Raw genomic sequence first — 23,042 nt, 5'->3', positions numbered from 1 at the left:
GAGACTTGGTAGTATCCGCTCTTAAAAGGGAACTGTACTTTTTTTGGAATTTTACCTATCGTTCACAATCATTAGGAAAAACGCGTGTCTTTTTTTAATAGGAGTCAGCGTTGTAGCCTTCAAATTCCTCCTAATCAACATCAAAACGCTCCATCAACGTTTTGTATACAAACTGCAAGCAGGGCCGTAACTAGGATTTGACAAATGCCGAGGTCAGAAATTTGCTTTCCAAAAAGAACTTTGAAAGGCTGATATCATGGGTATCCCAGTCAGGGGTGCCGAAAAGGGGGGGTAAAGGAGACGGATTCTAGGGGCCCATGATGGAGGGGGGACTAGAGAGGCCCCTAATGATGATGAAATTATAATACAGGGGGCCCTGTAAAGATTCTTTTCATGGGGCCCAAAATCCCTCGCGGCGCCCCTGATCCCAGTACCAAATAAATCATATTACCTCGAGCAACACAATTCATTTCCAGAATAACTAAAGCTTTATTTGAGGTGTAACTATTTATCACTCATATAACATCTTTGATAATCAGCGTAAATATTAACTTTTTTATTAATATCCTGAAGTTTAGCATATTCCGAGAGCCAGCTCCAGCTGATGGTGCCCAAGACCAGACTTAAATCCAGGGGACACAGGGCCTTCTCTGTGGTCGGCCCTAAGCTCTGGAACACTCTGACCCTCCATGTTCAAACTGACCCCCAAAGTGGACTGTTTTAAGTCTCGTCTTAAGAGCCACTTTTATTCTTTGGCTTTTAACACAACGTGAGTTGTGTGGTCCTCTGTCCTCTGTTGTCCTCTGTGTTTTTTTTAATACGTTTTGATTTCTATTTACTGTTTTGATTGGTTTTTCCCTTTAAAATCGTTTTTAATCATATTTATTTTTATATTGTTTTTATATTGGTTCTATATTGATTTATTTTTTGTTTTTATTCAGTCATTGGTGGAGCTAAGGATAATATTTGATTATTGTTTTTAATATTGTTTTTAATATAATTTTTAATATTGTTGTGCAGCACTTTGGAAACATTTTTGTTGTTTAAATGTGCTATATAAATAAATTGGATTGGATTGATATTAACCAATTTAAACATCATTAAAACATACATTTAAAAAAACATACCAAATTTTCAACCACAACCAGAATTAAAACCCAAGAGTTTCTGCTTTACAGGACAAGTGCTAATGACAGAGCCACCGGAAGAAAAGGAGGACATGTTTTCCTCATAGTCTAATCAGTGACAGAGCATGACGTGGCCAGGATATGTTTGGGGTAAAATATTATATGTCATTCAATAATTTACATTTTAATCTGCTTCTTCATGCAAAAAGATTCAAATGTGGCCCCAAAGTGGCCTCTACGCCACTTGCATATGCACTTCCATGAAGTGAAAACAAAGGACGTTTTTTTTTACATGAAAGTAAATGAAAGTAAAGTAAAGTAAATGAAAGTACATTTGTAATATAAAGTATGACTGGATGTGTATAGTGTAATATATTGGGTAGAGTTGTAATCTTTTTATGGCTGTTAGGTAGAGGAGTAGGGATGATTTTTGATAAGAAATTATCAAGTTCGAGCCTATTAACGAATCCTCTTATCGAACCGATTCCTTATCGATTCTCTTATCGAATCCAGATAGGTTGTTGTAGATGGAAAAAAACACAATATTTGGTTTAACAAAAGCTCACTTTTATTTTATAAGAAAAAAATAAAATAAAATAAATAAATAAATATTGACTGTTACCCCCCTGAAAAAAAAATAAAAAAATATTGACTGTTGTTACCCAAAGTATATTAAGTGGGATTTTCAGTCCCTTGGGCACAAAACTGAAAATAATACAGCTCTCCAAAAAGTGCACTTCTGCTGCTATTGGAACATACTAACTACACACACAGGCAGACAGCTAACAAACAATCCAAGACGTCTAATAAAGTTCCAAAGCAGATTAATCCATTTAGGCTCTTTATTGTTGTTGATCTTGCTTTGTCTTTTCCTAGCTTTACTTTTGTCTTGCACTGGGCTGTTATTATTTTTTTTAAAAACTGAAATACACACAATGACAAATGTATAAGCTATGTGATTCAATTAACATACTGAAATGTAATACACAATATGTAAATATTAGCTTCACACAAATATACAGTACTATCATCAAACAAATACTTCTGAGTGTTGAAGCTATTTCGATGGTGGAAATACACGACTGGCAGCCATTTTAAGTCCTCAAAACATCCATTGAAACAGTGCACAGAAATCGTTTTTCAATAAACATCTTAGTTTTAAATTTAACCACTTTCCACTTTAATCTTGAGTTACATAAAAAAGTTAAACAGTTTACTTACAGACTTATCTTTTCCAAGGCTTGTAAGAGCTAACACAACTTGTCTACTTCTCAATTGTCTCATGAACTGAACTGACTCGCCAACCCGGAAGTGGCCAGACTAATGACGCGTAGTATTGTTATATCGCCACAAGGTGTCAGTAAGAGTCTACAATCAAATGGGCATAACATTGCCCATTTGGGATTCGTTCCCAGGGATTCGAATAAAGAACCAACTCTTTTTCTTTACTATAGTGGTCTCGATAACAGGTACCGGTTCTCAAAAAGGGATTTGAGTCTTTTCTTATCGAACAACCGGGAAAACCGGGTTCGAGCATCAACTCTATAGGAGACACGGGATCTATGGGAGTTTTATTTTTCAACTTCCATGTAAGCAAATGCACCACAGCCTCAATTCCGGTCTTTCAACAATCGCTATTTCTTCAGAATCAAAATATATATTCATATATATATTCACGTACTATTATTTGTGCCCTACTGAGAAGTGAACATCTAGTCGTCTTAAATATACTTTGCTCACCGAAACCGGATGTTGTGATGAAATATCCACTTTTTAACATGATATAACAATGGACTCTAACAAGACTCTCAACTGTTAATATTAATGATATGTTTACAGTATGTCTTTTCTTTCTCTTTGGAAAAAAAACCCTTTAATTTACCAGCAAGTGCTGGAGCACTTATCACAGGGATCAAACACAAGTATCCATCTCTATAAGGTCAAGAGACACAATTATTGACTGTCTGCTCTTCAGAGTTTTATCTTGAGGAATTACATAACACTTGATTCTCATCTGCTCTTCTGAGGGAGTATTTGCTTCTCGTCTTTCATGAGAGAAGGTAAGAAGAGGGTCTGTCATACCTCGGCCACAGGCACTCCCTCCGGTGGGCGGCAATGCAGGACGGTCATCCCATTGATTGGCACTTCCTTTCCCTGTGGGTCCTGCTGAAAGTTTTTTCTCAGGTCTGTGTGGGGAGATAAGAAGCAACTGTCAGGTGTCAAGTGTTCAGTCATCTTGGCTTCTATCTTTAAAAGGCCACACCCACCCTGCCTGTGCATGCCATCACCTTGAAAACCAACCATCGTCCTGCGCAAGACAATGTATTGACTAGGCGGTCTAGACCTTAACCTTTTTGAGTCCACAAACCGACTGATAGCTGGGCCACCGTTGATCCGTGTTTGACATTTTATCCGGGTAGCCTCCTTTTTTCTCATAAGAAAAAACTTTTCGTTTCTTTGGTTGTTTTAGCTTCTGCGATGATAGGAGTAATTGCAAGTAGGTGTTCTTCTTCCTTTTCTTTTGGTTTTCTGGCTGCACATGGGCGTTCTTTTATTACGAATGGGGGAGTGACATATGCACAGATCTATTCAACTGGCGGCTCTCGCCGAACAGCACCGAAAATGGCTTGACGAAACAATTAAAGGCCTACTGAAACCCACTACTACCGACCACACAGTCTGATAGTTTATATATCAATGATGAAATCTTAACATTGCAACACATGCCAATACGGCCGGGTTAACTTATAAAGTGCAATTTTAAATTTCCCGGCAAACTTCCGGCTGAAAACGTTTCGATATGATGACGTTTGCGCGTGACGTCAACTGTTGAAGCGGAAGTATTCGGAGCCCATTGAATCCAATACAAAAAGCTCTGTTTTCATCTCAAAATTCCACAGTATTCTGGACATCTGTGTTGGTGAATCTTTTGCAATTTGTTTAATGAACAATGGAGACTGCAAAGACGAAAGTTGTAGGTGGGATCGGTGTATTAGTGGCTGGCTGCAGCAACACAACCAGGAGGACTTTGAGGATAGCAGACGCGCTAGCCGAACGACCTCACCTTGACTTCCTCCGTCTCCGGGCCGCCGACCGCATCAGTGATCGGGTGAAGTCATTCGTCGTACCGTCGATCGCTGGAACGCAGGTGAGCACGGGTCGTGATGAGCAGATGAGAGCTGGCGTAGGTGCAGAGCTAATGTTTTTAGCATAGCTCTGTCGAGGTTCCGTAGCTAAGTTAGCTTCAATGGCGTCCTTAGCAACAGCATTGCTAAGCTTCGCCAAGCTGGAAAGCATTAACCGTGTAGTTAAATGTCCAGAGTTTGGTAGTATTGTTGATCTTCTGTCTATCCTTCATGTCAGGGGCGTATTTGTTTTGTTTCTATATGCAGTTAAGCCCGATGCTATCACGTTAACTCAGTAGCTAAAGTGCTTCACCGATGTATTGTCATGGAGATAAAAGTCACTGTGAATGTCCATTTCGCGTTCTCGACTCTCATTTTCAAGAGGATATAGTATCCGAGGTGGTTTAAAATACAAATCCGTGATCCACAATAGAAAAAGGAGAGAGTGTGGAATCCAATGAACCCTTGTACCTAAGTTACGGTCAGAGCGAAAAAAGATACGTCCTGCACTACACGCTAGTCCTTCACTTTCACGTTCCTCATCCACGAATCTTTCATCCTCGCTCAAATTAATGGGGTAATCGTCGCTTTCTCGGTCCGAATCGCTCTCACTGCTGGTGTAAACAACGGGGAAATGTGAGCAGCCCTTCCTCCGGTGACGTCACGCTACTTCCGGTAGGGGCAAGTCTTTTTTTTTATCAGAGACCAAAAGTTGCGAACTTTATCGTCGTTGTTCTATACTAAATCCTTTCAGCAAAAATATGGCAATATCGCAAAATGATCAAGTATGACACGTAGAATGGATCTGCTATCCCCGTTTAAATAAAAACATTTCATTTCAGTAGGCCTTTAAAACTAGGGTTAATCATGTATGCAGTACTCCCGCCACCCCGCAGGGTGCAAAAGCGAGGCATATGTGTCCCAATGAAGAAGCAGTGGGGTGAGTAGAAGAAGATTACTCATTCAAAGCTGGAAAAAAATCAAGATAAATTGCAAAAATCTAACTTTTAACAATGCCTGGACAACACTTTGCTGCTTGCATTGCTGAGATGAGTCGTGTCCAAAATGTTGTTGTGTTGTGTGTCGTTTTTTTAACAAGAAAGCAAACGTCGGCAAAACCTAAAATAGTTAAGCTTTTACCAAAGGCAACTACCATAAATACACAATGTTGACATCTATAGGTATAATATGATAAGACAAGGAAAAACGCGTACTCGCAAACGGTGCGTGCCACAGCAACAAACATGACTGCAGACGCAAAGTTATATCATGAAATGCAACCTTACCCGAGCAAAAACGATGCAAATCTACCTGGGAGAGTCTTGATACCAATTTCCTTGACCCAGACACACACAAAGAAGTTGTAGACCTCCATGCTTTTCCAAGTTTCCATCTGTTTTGTCGTGTAGAATGGCATCTGAAGCACAATAGTTCGATATGTCTGAGAACGCGACCGACATATAATCCTTGATATTACTCGACACAACTTGTTTTGATAAAAGTATAGGGATCTATTCCTTTGCATAGTTTGATTTTTTTTGCTGCTTTTTACAGGAAGATTTAAGCCTCTTTTTTTATTCAGATAGTTTGCCATCTTAGCGAACTACTGCCATCTTAGCTTGGTTGACCACCACTGGTTTTCGCGTCCGGGAAGAAGTCACGTGTCGGAATACAAGCAATACAAATGTTTAATTGTCCAACTACTTACATGCGATGCGAACAGTAGCCTTGCGACTCTTGGACGTACCCAGGTGACTCCAAGCCACACAGAGGCACCAGTAATCCTCCGGGCCGTGAAAATCCTCCACCTGCTGACGGGACACGTTGATCAGCACCTCTCGCACATTAAGCCCTGAAAACACAGGAAAATAAAAACTTTTGTGTCAAGACTCAAAACGGTTTCATATCAGTAAAGCTAAGAGCAGTGTTTCCCACACATTCATTCATTTGTGGCGGCCCGCCACGAAAGAATTAAGGCCGCCACAAATAGATTTTTCGGCTTTGTTTTTGTTTTGTTTTTTGTTGTTTTTTTTGTCCTGTCCAGCTTCTCAGGCAAATCATATAGTTGATGTACATGCCCATATCGGCTGTTCAGATTTACTTTACAAAAGAGAAGTGTAGGATCAAGATTTTTGGAGCTCTTTGTTCAGTGGATCAGATGTTTGATGAAGCTCTGTGTCTATCTACCACCACTACTGTTTTCTGTTTATTTGTTACTGACTGTGGCAGGACACCTCTGCCTCTGTTTCACTTTATGTTGCTGGTAAATAATATGGTTGTAGTAGTAGGCTAAAGTTAAATTATTTAGTATGCACTAATTAAAGGGGCAGAGATTTAAGAGACATTTTAGCTTCTATATTTTTATAAGATATATTTTTTGTAAGAACCACAATTAATAAATATATTTCAGTGAATAACTTATTGTTCAAATCTGTATATAAATATGTACATAAAGTGTTGTAATTATATTGTAAAATGGATGGATGGATGGATGGATGGATGGCTGGATGTTTAAAACAAAACTGTTATTATTAATTAGTAAGTATACATTTTTTGAGCCTTTTTAGAGAAAATCATATCATTGTAGTAAATTATGCAAATTACTCGATGATGTCATGGTGACCACGCCCATAGCCACGCCCCCACCGCCACAGGTATCTTGGCAGTTTATGGGAAACACTAAAGAGTATTTCAACAGGCACAAACAACCTTCTTGTATTATGGAGCTTTTACGACTATTTTCATATTGTGATGATTAATGTTGATAACATTAATCATCACAACTTTTTGTAATGTAGCGTATTCGCTGGCGAGGTAGCGACTAACGTCCTTTCACATTGCGAAGCTGCTTATCACTAACCCTCGCCTTGATGGCAGTAAATAAACAGTTTCTTGCAAGTATTATTATCACTGGTATTGCTACAACGTAGCTTGTAGCAATACAAGCTACGTTGCACCCTTTAGGACAGGGGTGTCCAAAGTGCGGCCCGGGGGCCATTTGCAGCCCGCAGGTAATTTTTTAACGGCCCCACGGCACATTCTAAAAATACGATGAAAAAAAAATACAAAATATAAAAAGTGGTATAATAGAGCAAACAGGTGAAATGTAACAAGAAAATGTTGCATTATGTACTCTAATAACACAAAGCTGCCATGCAGGCGGTTTCTTTCTTTAAAAAATAATAATGAATCAAAATCAATGTCGTTATGAATTATTGACCTATTCAAGGCTCCATTTACTTCACATTAAATATTCCACTTTGAGATATTTTGGGGGGGAAATATTGCATATTTTTTGGTTGTCATTTAAAAAACAAAGTTTTTTAAAGAAGGGCCTAAAATGAACAAACAAAAACATAAACAACAATAAAACTTATAATTGACGGATAGATCTGAAGTTGATCTTGAGACTATTGTGGTAAAAGTTTAAAAAAATGTTGGATTTATTTTTTTAAACTTTACTTAGCAGTACCCTTTTGGATCCCCAATAATTTTAGTGGGCTTTTTTTTTTTAAGTGTCATTGCTCCAAAAAATAATGAATTAAAATCAAAGTTTTATGAGTTATTGACCTTTTTAAGACTCTAATTATTATATAATCTCAAATATTCCACTTAAAAATTTTATTGGGGGAAAATATTGCATATTTTGTGTTTTTTTCCATAAAAAAACACAATTTTCCTTGACAAAAATGGCATACAACTCAAATCTTTAAAAGCGTTATATTGACAGATAGACCTAATGTTGATCTAGAGATTTAAACCTTGAATAATAATAATAATAATACTAAATAATTACACATTTGTAATATTTTTTTTGACTAAAACCTTTTGGGGTCCCCGGGATCAAGTCTGAGTGGAGGCCTAAATGTATCTTTTTTATACATATATTGTATTGGTTTTTAAAATAAAAAATATCAAAATGGCCCCCGCTTGCTTTGATTTTTCAGTGTGCGGCCCTCAGTGGAAAAAGTTTGGACACCCCTGCTGTAGGAGGATAGAATGAGCCATGCTAACCGCTAAGCTTGAATGTAAACAGGGATGGGTGGATTGGTACAAATATTCAACTCCAATCATGTGTCCTGTCGTCAAGCCTCAGCATGACCATACAAATAAACATTTTACATCAAATTACAAAGCTCTTTTCTCTCCGTTCTACAAGTCTCCATCATACAGACACACACAATATTCCTAAATGTTTATTAAAGAAATACTGCATGCACAATTGATGCACTTTATTTTACATGCACTCTGATATGAAGCTCCTGCAGACACACAAAGACTCGTTATGTTGTATTAGGCATTGCAATGACATACTGTACAAATACATTACAACCATAGCCCACGGCACTGCTGTGTGCATTGTGCATATGAATTCCTCCATCAACATGCGTCCCACGTGACATAACTTTAAATATACGGCCCCACACCAACAGCTCCCCTCACAGATATTGGATAAGCTGCAGTGTATGAAGACCAGAATCTGTTCACAAATGATTACATTCACCAGCTCCAGATGCCAGAAAGAAAGGTCAGAGTTTTCCTTCACTCTTTCGCTTCGCTTCTGCTCAATGGGTTAGTGCTGAACGATAATATTCCATCCAGTAGAGTTGGGTGGCTCGGTACTGCTATCGACTCAATACTATAGCGTGAAGAGATTTATATTTTCAGTTCTTCTATGTTGATATTTACAAATACATGTTTAAATATAATGTACTGAATATATGTGTATATTGTGTAAATATATATATATATATATATATATATATATATATATATATATATATATATATATATATATATATATATATATATATACAGTGTTTCCCATAAACTGCCAAGATACCTGTGGCGGTGGGGGCGTGGCTATGGGCGTATGCATGGGCGTGGTCACCATGACATCATCGAGTAATTTGCATAATTGACTACAATGATATGATTTTCTCTAAAAAGGCTCAAAAAATGTATACTTACTAATTAATAATAACAGTTTTGTTTTAAACGTCCATCCATCCATCCATCCATCCATTTTACAATATAATTACAACACTTTATGTACATATTTATATACAGATTTGAACAATAAGTTATTCACTGAAATATATTTATTAATTGTGGTTCTTACAAAAAATATAACTTATAAAATATAAAAGCTAAAATGTCTCAAAAAGCTCTGCCCCTTTAATTAGTGCATACTAACTAATTTAACTTTAGCCTACTACTACAACCATATTATTTACCAGCAACATAAAGTGAAACAGAGGCAGAGGTGTCCTGCCACAATCAGTAACAAATAAACAGAAAACAGTAGTGGTGGTAGATAGACACAGAGCTTCATCAAACATCAACACTGAACAAAGAGCTCCAAAAATCTTGAACTTTAGACTGCCATCAGTTTTACTCCCTACACTTAACCATGTGTTTCCTACTGCCTGCAGACTTTGCACCCTTTGTTATATACACATGTTGTGTTTCTAATATAAATACATTTAATAAAGTCAAATACAAATAAGGCAACAAGAGAAGTATCCTACACTTCTCTTTTGTAAAGTAAATCTGAACAGCCGATATGGGCATCTACATCAACTATATGATTTTCCTGAGGAAGCTGGAGAGGACAAAAAAAAAAAAAAAAAGGTTTTATTTTTCAATTTTTAATTTTTATTTTTTTATTTGTGGCGGACGTAATTCTTTCGTGGCGGGCCGCCACAAATAAATGAATGTGTGGGAAACACTGTATATATATATATATATATATATATATATATATATATATACATACATACACACACATAAGGAGGACTTTGGGGACATAACACTAAAGCAGGGGTGTCCAAAGTAGGGCTCGGGGGCCATTTGCGGCCAACAGGTCATTTTTTTAACGGCCCCACGACACATTCTAAAAATACGATAAAAAAGCCCAAACAAACGTGGTATAAAAGAGCAAACAGGTGAAATGTAACAAGAAAATGTTGCATTATTTACTCTAATAACACAAAGCTGCCATGTAGGCTGTTTCTTTTAAAAAAAATAATATTTAATCAAAATCAACGTCATTATGAATTATTGACCTATTCAAGGCTCCAATTACGTCACATTAAATATTCCACTTTGAGATATTCTTTGGGGGAAATGTTGCATATTTTGTGTTTGCCATATAAAAAACTGAGCTGTTGTTTTTTTAAAAGAAGGGCCTAAAACGAACAAACAAAAAACATAAACAACAATAAAACTTAGAATTGACGGACAGATCTGAAGCTGATCTCGAGATTATTGTGCTAAAAGTAATCAGTAAAAAAAAAAAAAGTATAATTTATTTTTTAACACTTTAATGAGGAGGACCCTTTTGGATCCCCAATAATTTTAGTGGGATTTTTTTTTGCGTGCGTCATTGCTCAAAAAATGTCAATGTTGTTATGAGTTATTGACCTTTTTAAGACTCCAATTATTTTATAATCTCAAATATTCTACTTTAAAATTTAATTGGGGGAAAACATTGCATATTTGGTGGGGTTTTTTCCATAAAAAACCTGGGTTTTCTTTGACAAAAAGGGCATACAACTTAAATGTTTAAAAACGTTTTTTTGACAGATAGACCTAATGTTGATCTAGAGATTTAAACTTTGAATAATAATAATAATAATAATAATGATAATAAATAATGACACATTTTTTATATTTTTTTGACCAAAACTCTTTGGGTTCACCGGGATCAAGCCTGAGTGGCGGCCTAAATGTATTTTTTTTAATACATTTATTGTATTGGTTTTTAAAATAAAAAATATCAAAATGGCCCCCGCTTGCTTTGATTTTTCAGTATGCGGCCCTCAGTGGAAAAAGTTTGGACACCCCTGCACTAAAGGATATGAATGAAAGCAAATTTGCCAATAATGGTATAAAAATAAGGCAAATATTACAGAATCATTCATTGATATTGAAACATAATCTATTGGCATTGGCGATACTTGCCCTTTATTCTACCGTACAGAATATGTTTGTGTGTTGAAGGGCGGCAATAGTCCAAGGAAAGCTTAAAGTCACATAAATAAGACTGTGTCTGTCCTAACCGCATGGCTGAAGTCTCCTCCTTTAGAACAAACGAGGACAAAGGCTTTTCCTATGAGAGAGCCTGGATGATGCTGATATCCTCACACTTCCAAGTTGGAAATGGTCACCATAATTAGGGGAAGTGCCAAGACGGGCAATGAACGATAGCTTTCCCTGATTTATCAGACATGTGCCAGCTGTATACCCAGGAGCGTAGGGATCAGTCAGCAATGTATGTCTACAGATTTTAGAGCAAAAATACAATCTGAACTAAAGAGACAACTGAAAACCCTATATTGTTTGTGTTGTGCAAAAAAGTTTGCTTTAATAGTCCTGTTCTTGTTGTTCAATCAGATGGGGGACTTTGGTAAGTGAAGCACACCGTCCGACATAGGTTTTCTCAACTGCTGTAGAGCTCGGTTTCCAGAAAAATGTCTTTCCTCCACGCCTTGTGTTCTAGGCTGTGTATGAAGAGGGTAAGTCTGGAGGAAATGCTGTGATGCCATGTTTTATGTTGAGCAAGGGCACTGGTCGGTTTGGGCAAAGATTATCTTTCTGAACAGATAGTGATTCATAGCTTGTTTTTAGCCTGGATATTGTGACTTGTGCAAACCGTGTCAGGGATGCTACGGATTTAATACTGCACTTAACATACACGGTAAATTTGCATTGAAAATTTAAGGAGTATATGTCTTAAAGCATTAGTAAACGTACACTTTGCTGGAGACGTGCTATCAAACTCATTATCGTGGACAGCCAAAAAAATACCTGCCCTGTGTTCCATGTGTGGCACTTGCAATATGTACCAACCCTGTTATCTAAAAACATTTCTTTAGCTTTAATTATTTAAATTGGAAAAAATATTATTTGATAATTTAATAACAATATTTTAATTGCAATGAATTGGATTTATGTAGCACTTTTTAGTACATTTTCAAAAGTCAGACCGTCCCAAAACTACCAAAGAGACATTGTTTTTTTTACTGTTCTATCCATCACACGCAATAGAATGGCTACCCTATACCACTGTTTTCTCTCATCACCAGCTGTCTGTTGCTTCTTCAAACATGTATTGTCCAACTGCTACATAAGGACTATACCAGACTCACCTATTGCATTGTACATGAATTTACCATGAATTGATTTTTGGACCCTGACTTAAACAAGTTAAAAAACTTATTCGGGTGTTACCATTTAGTGGTCAATTGTACGGAATATGTACTGTACTGTGCAATCTACTAATAAAAGTTTCAATCAATCAAAAACATTGGTTCTATGCACATGAAGGCTACCCAACATTCAGTGGCCAAACAGTACAAACCCAATTTCATGAATATAGAGAGAACCTTGAGTAAACCAAGGCTTAATGGACAGTAACCTCCAAACATTTTGTCCCAGGATCTAAAATTTTCAGTGACAGAATCTTTTGAACAAGTGATAATTTGTCAGGAGGCCTCAAGGTTATTTCTTTGTAGTACTACAACATTACCCTGAACTCTGGTGTACGATCAATAAATCCCATTTAGCCCTACCAGCTGCTACATCTAAAACCATATTTCTTCTAAAGAGATTTTCAAAAACAACCCATTTAAAAGTTCAGGTTAAACTACAAAAACTAATATCTCCACTGTACAGTTATGTGATTATGCTGGTTTATTAGCAAATTAATACTTATTTTTACCCCTAAAACCCTATAAAAGTGTGCAGGCAGTCTTTAAAAAAAAATATATATATACATATACAAACCCCGTTCCCATATGATTTGGGAAATTGTGTTAGATGTAAATATAAACGGAATACAATGATTTGCAAATCCGTTTCAACCCATATTCAATTGAATGCACTACAAAGACAACATATTTGATGTTCAAACTCATAAACTTTATTTTTTTTTTGCAAATAATAATTAACTTAGAATTTCATGGCTGCAACACGTGCCAAAGTAGTTGGGAAAGGGCATGTTCACCACTGTGTTACATCACCTTTCTTTTAACAACACTCGGTAAAGGTTTGGGAACTGAGGAGACACATTTTTGAAGCTTCTCAGGTGGAATTCTTTCCCATTCTTGCTTGATGTACAGCTTAAGTTGTTCAACAGTCCGGGGGTCTCCGTTGTGGTATTTTAGGCTTCATAATGCGCCACACATTTTCAATGGGAGACAGGTCTGGACTACAGGCAGGCCAGTCTAGTACCCGCACTCTTTTACTATGAAGCCACGTTGATGTAACATGTGGCTTGGCATTGTCTTGCTGAAATAAGCAGGGGCGTCCATGGTAACGTTGCTTGGATGGCAACATATGTTACTCCAAAACCTGTATGTACCTTTCAGCATTAATGCGCCTTCACAGATGTGTAAGTTACCCATGTCTTGGGTACTAATACACGCCCATACCATCACAGATGCTGGCTTTTCAACTTTGCGCCTATAACAATCCGGATGGTTCTTTTCTTCTTTGGTCCGGAGGACACGACGTCCACAGTTTCCAAAAACAATTTGAAATGTGGACTCGTCAGACGACAGAACACTTTTCCACTTTGTATCAGTCTATCTTAGATGAGCTCAGGCCCAGCGAAGCCGACGGCGTTTCTGGGTGTTGTTGATAATCGGTTTTCGCCTTGCATAGGAGAGTTTTAACTTGCACTTACAGATGTAGCGACCAACTGTAGTTACTGACAGTGGGTTTCTGAAGTGTTCCTGAGCCCATGTGGTGATATCCTTTACACACTGATGTCGCTTGTTGATGCAGTACAGCCTGAGGGATCGAAGGTCACGGGCTTAGCTGCTTACGTGCAGTGATTTCTCCAGATTCTCTGAACCCTTTGATGATATTACGGAGCGTAGATGGTGAAATCCCTAAATTACTTGCAATAGCTGGTTGAGAAAGGTTTTTCTTAAACTGTTCAACAATTTGCTCACGCATTTGTTGACAAAGTGGTGACCCTCGCCCCATCCTTGTTTGTGAATGACTGAGCATTTCATGGAATCTACTTTTATACCCAATCATGGCACCCACCTGTTCCCAATTTGCCTGTTCACCTGTGGGATGTTCCAAATAAGTGTTTGATGAGCATTCCTCAACTTTATCAGTATTTATTGCCACCTTTCCCAACTTCTTTGTCACGTGTTGCTGGCATCAAATTCTAAAGTTAATGATTATTTGCACAAAAAAAAAACGTTTATCAGTTTGAACATCAAATATGTTGTCTTTGTAGTATATTCAACTGAATATGGGTTGAAAATGATTTGCAAATCATTGTATTCCGTTTATATTTACATCTAACACAATTTCCCAACTCATATGGAAACGGGGTTTGTACATGGCAACATTCAGTGGCCAAACAGTACAAACCCCTATTCCAGGAATATGGAGAAAACCTTGAGTAAACCAGGGCTTAATGGACAGTAGCCTGCAAATATTTTGTCCCAGGATCTAAAATTTTCATTGACAGAATCTTTTGAACAAGTGATAATTTGTCAGGAGGCCTCAAGGTTATGTCTTTGTAGTACTACAACATATCCTGAACTCTGGTGTACGATCAATAAATCCCATTTAGCCCTACCAGCTGCTACATCTAAAACCATATTTCTTCTAAAGAGATTTTCAGTCAAAAATTCAACACAACCCATTTAAAAGTTCTGGTTAAACTACAAAAACTAATATCTCCACTGTACAGTTGTGTGATTAAGCTGGTTTATTAGCCAATTAAATTTTATTTTTTACCCCTAAAACCCTATAAAAGTGTGCAGGCAGTGTTTTGAAAAATATATATATATATATATATATATATATATTTAGGCTCCAGTACTCTGAAATTCCCTACCGGCAACAGTTAGAGATACTACCTCAGTGGAAGCATTCAAGTCCCACCTCAAAACTAATTTACATACTCCATCTTCTAAATATACCGCATTTTAGATAACGTGATTTGCCGCTTTTCGTCTGTGTCCCCCCTGGAGAAGGTACCAGGCGGCCACGGATAATTGTTGTGGAGGTGCCAATGTGGATGGAGCACTGGCTGACCCGAGGTGGACCTGGTGTGTAGCTGACGAGCTGAGCCCGGAAGAAGATCTTCCTTCCTCTCCCTCCTATGACTACCTATTAGTTTGCCCGTTCAATAATTCTAACCCCTAGACATCCACTACAGCCGGTTACCCTGGATAGGTGGGGTCCCTACATCTGCGGTCCCCTCTAAAGGTTTCTTCTTTTTCCCCGGCTGGACTGGTTTTTAAGGTTGTCCTTGTCTGGACAATAGTTTAGAGCTGGGGTTGTCATTGTGAGGTTGTGAAGCTCTTTGAGGCACTTGTGGTTATTGGCTACGTAAATTAAATTTGATTGATTGAAGGGAATAAGCGGTAGAAAATGGATGGATGGATGGATGTAAAAACTGTCAATCCCACACATTAGTAGACATCATTCATTTTTAGTTATTATAACTACGTCACCCATTATGACATACTCAGTCCATCATAAATGGTTATTGCAGTGGTTCTTAACCTGGGTTCGATCGAACCCTAGGGGTTCGGTAAGTCGGCCTGAGGGGTTCGGCGGAGCCTCCGCCGCGGAGGTCAAGACACACCTGACTCATCGTGTAAATAAAAACTTCTCCCTATCGGCGTATTATGGATACCCCCAAACAATGTTCCCTCTAATTTTCCATATGCGTGAGCAAACGTAAAAACTCCTTGAGCATTCAGTGGAGCACATGTGAGCGACGTCAGACGTGCACATGCACTGTGGTCACACCAGCAGCACACCTGTCCCAAACCTGACTAAATAAGTTAAATGTTTTATTATTATAATCAAATGACAGCAGTCATTTCCATGAGATTATTTTCTAATATAAGTGTTTTGGCCCACTTACGATGACAATAACAAAAATATTGTTTTTCATGAGCTGCGCACTAGTATTGTATGTCTGGGTGGGGTTCCTGCTTTGGAAATAATTTGTACCCCTTTCAGATATCGCATTTAATTCCCATTAAAACATTCACATGTTGCACAATGAGATGTAAACATGGGATCATGTGTACATTCTGTTTGTAAAATATATCTTTATTAGTATTTCTTTGATATAATAACATCATTTCATGGTTAATATTTATAAATTAAGATAAAATTAAGAAAAAAACATTTTATTTTTCACTAAAGAAGGGTTCGGTGAATGCGCATATGAAACTGGTGGGGTTCGGTACCTCCAACAAGGTTAAGAACCACTGGGTTATTGTGATATGTGTAATATGTTTATTATGTGTGTATAGTTATTATAGTTCCCTTTTCATTTATACTCCCACCTACCAAATCACTTTCTGGCCTCATGTAGATAATTCCCAAATCAAATACTTTTTAGTTAAGGTTTTACTTAGAGTTTGCTCACAAAAATATTTAGTAATACGTTTGGCTACTACTGGTGTACTTATCAGCCTTGTTTATTTTTTTCTGCAAATGTCATTAAATATGTTCTCATAACCAAGCATAATACAATAACACACGAATCAAACCTTTGGTGGGTTGATGAAACAGATTTGTTGTGAATTATTACAAATATTAGCCGGCATACATTATGCATTTGTCCTTTGGCTGAATGTTTTGCAGCTTGTCTTTGATTACTGGAACTTCAGTGATTTCTGGTGTGGGGAAAAATTTCCAGCGACAACATATCCGTTGCGCGCTCTGCTTCTTTGAATCCGGTATAAGTCCCTGTTTCCGAAGGATACCTTTGACGAATGGCACTGTCAACGCTTGATGGAGAAGGTTTGCCATTCCCTCTTCCCAACCACTCTTTCATTAGAGCCTACTGGAATACACAATGTTATGTTATCTCTGTGCTGACTGAAAAACATGAACAATCACAGCTTGGTGCGCTGCATGTCTCAGAATTATTACTATATATGTATTAACACTAACCCTTCTGTTTTGTTTATGTGAAATACACGATAGACATGATTTGTGTAAAACTATCCAGTGTAATGATGAATGTACTGGTTCATATATTGGGGAAACAAAACAACCACTAAGAGGACGCATTGCACAGCATATCTTCAGGCCAAGACTCGGCTCTATCTGCACCTCAGGGTGAAACAGCACTACTTTGACAACAAAGTCTTCAGGCCAAGACTCAGATGTCTACCTGCACCTCAGGGAGAAACAACACTCCTTTAAGAACAAAAATGTACCGATCTGGACAGGGAGGACGGATCATACCAAAGAGAAGTGAGGGAAGCCATCTATTTCAAGGTTGAAAAACCATCCTCGAATGGAGGAGGTGGTCTACGACACCACCTATCTCCCACATACAACTCTTTCCTTTCAACCATTCCTAAAAGCAGTGGCGGGCCGTGCGTTTCCCACCTAGGCCTTCAGTGATGTCCGACTTCAATGATTACCTCTCAAAGTACCATAATTTATGTCACCACATGACCATTGCTGGAGAAATACTATCCAGGAACACATTTACACCCTAATCACATCAACAGTTTACAAAACGGGTTATTTTCTGGCGCATTTAAAAATCTATTAAAACGCCTCAGCAATTAAATTATATCTTATGTGGTACTGTCAAAATTAAAATAGCAAAAAAAAAGCTGAGATAGGCTCCGGCACCCCCCGCGACCCTAAAAGGGACAAGCGGTAGAAAATGGATGTATAGATAGATATTAAAAGTTCAAAAATAAAATATTTGAACTCACAATTAGTAGGACCTATAAGCCAGCGATACCCCCTCGTCGTCGGCTTATTCGAGTGGAAATGGCGAGCATTTCATCGCCAGAACAGCTGAGCTAGCTTCCGGGGTTGGCTGACATGGTCTCACAAGATGTAGTTTCTCTTTAAATATCCTTCTTGAAAATGGCCTTGCAAATATATATCTGTTCTCCTTCTCTACTATCCCGGTATGGCTACGGCGCAACACCTCCCACTTGTGAATGGATACTCACTTTGGAATGACAAGTGAGTTTCCAATCACAGTCTCGTTAACATCAGGCTACCTAGATAGGCTACTGTCAACAACTTGTGATCTGATTGGCTATCGCAACAGTCTATCAACTGTATGTGTTCTCAAATTCATCTGCTAACGGTCCCGGTGAGTACCCAATCATCCATCCATCCATCTTCTTCCTCTTACCCGAGGTCGGGTTGCGGGGGCAGTAGCCCACGCAGGGAAGCCCAGACTTCCCTCTCCCCTGCCACTTCGTCCAACTCTTCCCGGGGGATCCCGAGGCGTTCCCAGACCAGCCGGAAGACAAAGTCTTCCCAACTTGTCCTGGGTCTTCCCCGTGGCCTCCTACCGGTCGGACGTGCCCTAAACACCTCCCTAGGGAGGCGTTCGGGTGTCATCCTGATCAAATGCCCGAACCACCTCATCTGGCTCCTCTCCATGTGGAGGAGCAGCGGCTTTACTTTGAGCTCCCCCCGGATGACAGAGCTTCTCACCCTATCTCTAAGGGAGAGCCCCGCCACCCGGCGGAGGAAACTCATTTTGGCCGCTTGTACCCGTGATCTTGTCCTTTCCGTCATAACCCAAAGCTCATGACCATAGGTGAGGATGGGAACGTAAATCGACCGGTAAATCAAAGCTTTGCCTTCCGGCTCAGCTCCTTCCTCACCACAACGGATCGATACAGCGTTCGCATTACTGAAGACGCCGCACCGATCCGCCTGTCGATCTCACGATCCACTCTTCCCTCACTCGTGAACAAGACTCCGAGGTACTTGAACTCCTCCACTTGGGGAAGGGTCTCCTCCCCAACCCGGAGATGGCACTCCACCCTTTTCTGGGCGAGAACCATGGACTCTGACTTGGAGGTGCTGATTCTCATCCCAGTCGCTTCACACTCGGCTGCGAACCGACGCGTAAATGTCACGTTCAACGTGAAGCCAGCTAGAAGGGCTTACTGACAACAACTCGTGATCTGATTGGCTATCGCAATTATCTATCAACTGTGTGTGTCCGTTCTTTTACAGTGCACAGACATTGTTGATTCTGAAGGCCCCGGGCAGATTTGGTATAGCATGGCAACATAAGCTAGCTGAATTCTGATTGGATACAAACTAAAACTAAAAACAACAGCACTAGAAGGCAGAGGTGTGGACTCGAGTCACATGACTTGGACTCGAGTCAGACTCGAGTCATGAATTTGATGACTTTGGACTCGACTTGACAAATTGTAAAGAGACTTGCAACTCGACTTAGACTTTAACATCAATGACTTGTGACTTCACTTGGACTTGAGCCTTTTGACTTGACATGACTTGCTACTTTCCCCAAAACCCAAAGATTAAAAAGTTATTTGGGAGCGCGCCGCTCCGTATTTTTCCTTTTCTTCGTCTGTGTCTATCAGCGTGTTGTTCCTATCAGCTGGTGTGCTCTCAGTACAACAGCCAATCAAATTAGATCTACGCTGTTTTCATCACACAGCTCTCATCCAATCAAATTGCAGGACAACCAATGAAGAAGAATTGTCAAACAATGCGGCAGTGACAAACAATTATGCCAAAGTTAATTTCGTTCGGGTATTAAAACTACGACTCGGTCAACAAAAAACGAATAGCCCTATGCAAATCATGCAGTTCGAATATTATAGACGGAGACGTAACAACTTCCAACTTCGTTCGACATTTGAAGATGCACAAAGAAGGGTACGTTTTGAATGTAAGCTAACGTTTATTGGCTAAGTAACATGACTTTTATTTGCTGTGTAGTTAAATCAGTGAGGCTGTAAACTCACTGCTAACGTCATAACCATAGACATCTTGTAAGGGTACGCAGCATCGAGCGCTACTGCCTACTGGCGCAGACGAGACGTGGGGCCGCCATCTTGGAGTGGTGATCCGCTCTACTAGTGCAATTCATTTGGCAGGAGCAATGAACTGTCAGCGCATTTAATTCATCTTACCTCACTGAATACCACTGATTTTCACGCGCTTTGTTGTCATACGTGTAGCTATGATAAAGGACACATGTTTTGGCGTGTTTTATTATTCATAGTTTGCTTAACAGTAATATAATATTCTTATATGCTATAAGTGACCAGACGTCCGAGATCAAAACTGGGAATATAATCCCCAGAGAAAGGGGAAAAAAACGGTCAGCTATTTTTAAATTGAAGAAACAATATGATTAGGTTATATATACATGTGTATATCCTACATAAACAATGTATGAATACATTAGATATCTATATATCTTATAGACTGTATCTCTGTTTATTCTGTCTTGACACTTTGTATTGATATTTTGTATTACATTCTTCCCTTAAATGATAATGTTTACAGTGATTGTTATATATGTATTTTTTATGTATGTCGCTTTGGATAAAAGCTTCTGCCAAATACTTAAACATATATAAACACCTGAAAGTCTTTATATCAGCTAAAACCACCAATCTGTTTCACTGGATTCAGAATAAAACCAAATGCTGTCTTACCCAACAATGTTAGTATTTGAATATTGTTACTTGAAGACTTATTCCTGGTTACAATTATACTGTTAAGAAAGTATTGTCTTATATTTTGCCTAAAATGAGAATGCATCATAATCAGTGGCGGCTGGTGAATTTTGTTTTAGGTGGGGCTGAAAGTTTGTAAACCAAACCCCTTTAGGGGCGTCATCCTCCCCCAGAAGATTTCTTTGTGATTTTCACATACAAATATTGAAGATCTTTGCTCCTTCTCAACTCTGTGGTAATGTTATTTTCTTAAAATACAACCAATAGTACATTAATGTTAAATCTTACTTGTGAAAAGTAATCCCCCGATTCCTATTTTCAACAGTCCGCTCATTTGAGCAGGAAAACGCTGAACACCAGCCCGGCATCTTTGTTTTCTACCTGTCAACTGTCAGTTTAGGCTGCTCGCCGGCTCCTCATCACCACTTCAAGATGCAATTTGCTCGCGTCACAGCAACCAATGCTGCGTCTACTTATAAGATGTCTGTGGTTATAACGTCATTGCAAACACGGCAATCTGTTGCGTCCACTGCAGTTTGCTACCTTATTCATACTTTTTGTCAAGTGATTTTTTTTAAGCAGGGTTGCATGAGGTACCTACAAATAACGTTACATTAGTCAATGTATCACACACAATAACGTAACGTTAGACGGCGGTCAGCAGCACCGCGTATTTTAGCCACCTACAAAAAGACAAACATAGTCAAATAAAGGTCAGTTAAAATGTATACTATATTAAGAATATGTGTACATATTGCATAGGGCCCTGACATCTAAAAAGTACAACTCTGTTCATTGTTATGTTCATGTATTTGTTATGTTTTTCATGTGTACGCACACATCAACACACATACAGTATGAGATGAGATCAATGAGATAAGGTAAGAACAGAATAGAAACTGCTGTGGAACTAGTTACAATGCAATATGCCATGGACATACAATGTTAACACTTTTGTACAAATAAGTACAGTTGCACTTGTTTTTGCAAAGGTGTTTATTCTGTAAAGGAATGAGTTAAATGTTTAAATTTGTTTACACTATTAAAATGACTGGTTAATAGTGCTATTATGAATTGCAATGTCAGTACTATTTTTTTTCCTGCTATTTCAAATGCACTTGTTTTAATAAATAAATACAACGTTTTAAAAGCATACACAATCTGTGTAAAAATATTAGTCTGTGGTTAAAAGGACTTGAAAGGACTCGAAACTCAAAATGCATGACTTGTGACTTGACTTGAGACTTTCCAGTCTTGACTTTGGACTTGACTCGGGACTTGCCTGTCTTGACTCGGGACTTGACTCGAGACTTGAGGGCAAAGACTTGAGACTTACTTGTGACTTGCAAAGCAATGACTTGGTCCCACCTCTGCTAGAAGGAGCATAATATGACATGAAGAGAATATGAATACTTTCAGATATTTAGGGAAAGTATCAATCAATCAATCAATCAATGTTTATTTATATAGCCCTAAATCACAAGTAAATAAAAAAAAAATTGTATCTTTAGTTATGATCATGATTTCTGGTTTTGTTAGGCCAGCAGAGAAGGCCTTGCTGGCCCTGACGGCACACCACTGCCTAAAAGACTCCACAATTTAGCATTCAGCAAATAACATGAGTTTGAAACATTCTGGTCCCAGAAGGTGACCACAATGCCATTAGCGCCATTTGTTTACAAATGAATGGAATGCTGATGTGAGGGATTCCGACTCTTTTGGACTGGCAATAGTTGATCCACAGCGAGCGTTCTGCCACACAATACCTCAATGCTAACAAGGGGAAATTCCACTTCAACAGCTGTCGTTGGCTTTGACAGTAGGATTGCTCGTTTGCATCAAAACATTTGTTTTTCTCACTACAATAGGGCGAAACCATCCTTGACCAGGCACTAGCCGCTAGACTAGATCTGACCAATCTAAGTCTAAGACTGGATCTGACCAATCTAAGTCTAAGACTAGAACTGACCAGTCTAAATCTATGAGTATGAACTAATGAAGTCTACTCGGATGAGAGGCAAAACGTCTTCGAAGACAAACAAAACAGTCCAGTTGCGATCGATTGAATGCCATGAGATTACAATGGATGTCATAGTTTTCTAACTTTTATTTTATGTTTATATTTTCAGTCTTACAAACCTAAATTTAGGAAGAAGAGTAAATAAATACAATTGAGGAAGGGAAAATAATTCAAAAGAAGGAACATCAATCTGGAGCTTCTGTTTTTTCATGTTGTTAACGATCTGTCTAACTGGAAACGAGTAGCAAGAGCAGGATAATGAATTTATTGACAGTGCAGT

At 38.5% G+C, this 23,042-nt stretch overlaps 1 protein-coding gene across 3 annotated transcripts in view; it reads right to left on the bottom strand.

The window, feature by feature from the left end:
• unc5db (unc-5 netrin receptor Db) overlaps positions 1-23,042 on the bottom strand; it is a 165,127-nt gene that overhangs the window by 82,256 nt on the left and 59,829 nt on the right. For 2 of the 3 annotated variants that reach the window (XM_062051502.1, XM_062051501.1), the window contains exons 4-5: positions 5,961-6,104; positions 3,210-3,313 (exon numbers count right to left, since the gene is read on the bottom strand). In XM_062051502.1, coding sequence (XP_061907486.1) covers positions 3,210-3,313; positions 5,961-6,104 — 248 coding nt within the window. The remainder of the gene's footprint in view (positions 1-3,209; positions 3,314-5,960; positions 6,105-23,042) is intronic. The other variant, XM_062051503.1, reaches the window with a different exon arrangement.

This window comes from Entelurus aequoreus, linkage group LG06 (genome assembly GCF_033978785.1).
Source record: "Entelurus aequoreus isolate RoL-2023_Sb linkage group LG06, RoL_Eaeq_v1.1, whole genome shotgun sequence".
NCBI lineage: Eukaryota > Metazoa > Chordata > Actinopteri > Syngnathiformes > Syngnathidae > Entelurus > Entelurus aequoreus.
Note: the sequence above shows the minus strand (reverse complement) of the source record. Positions and strands in the feature narration are given on the sequence as shown.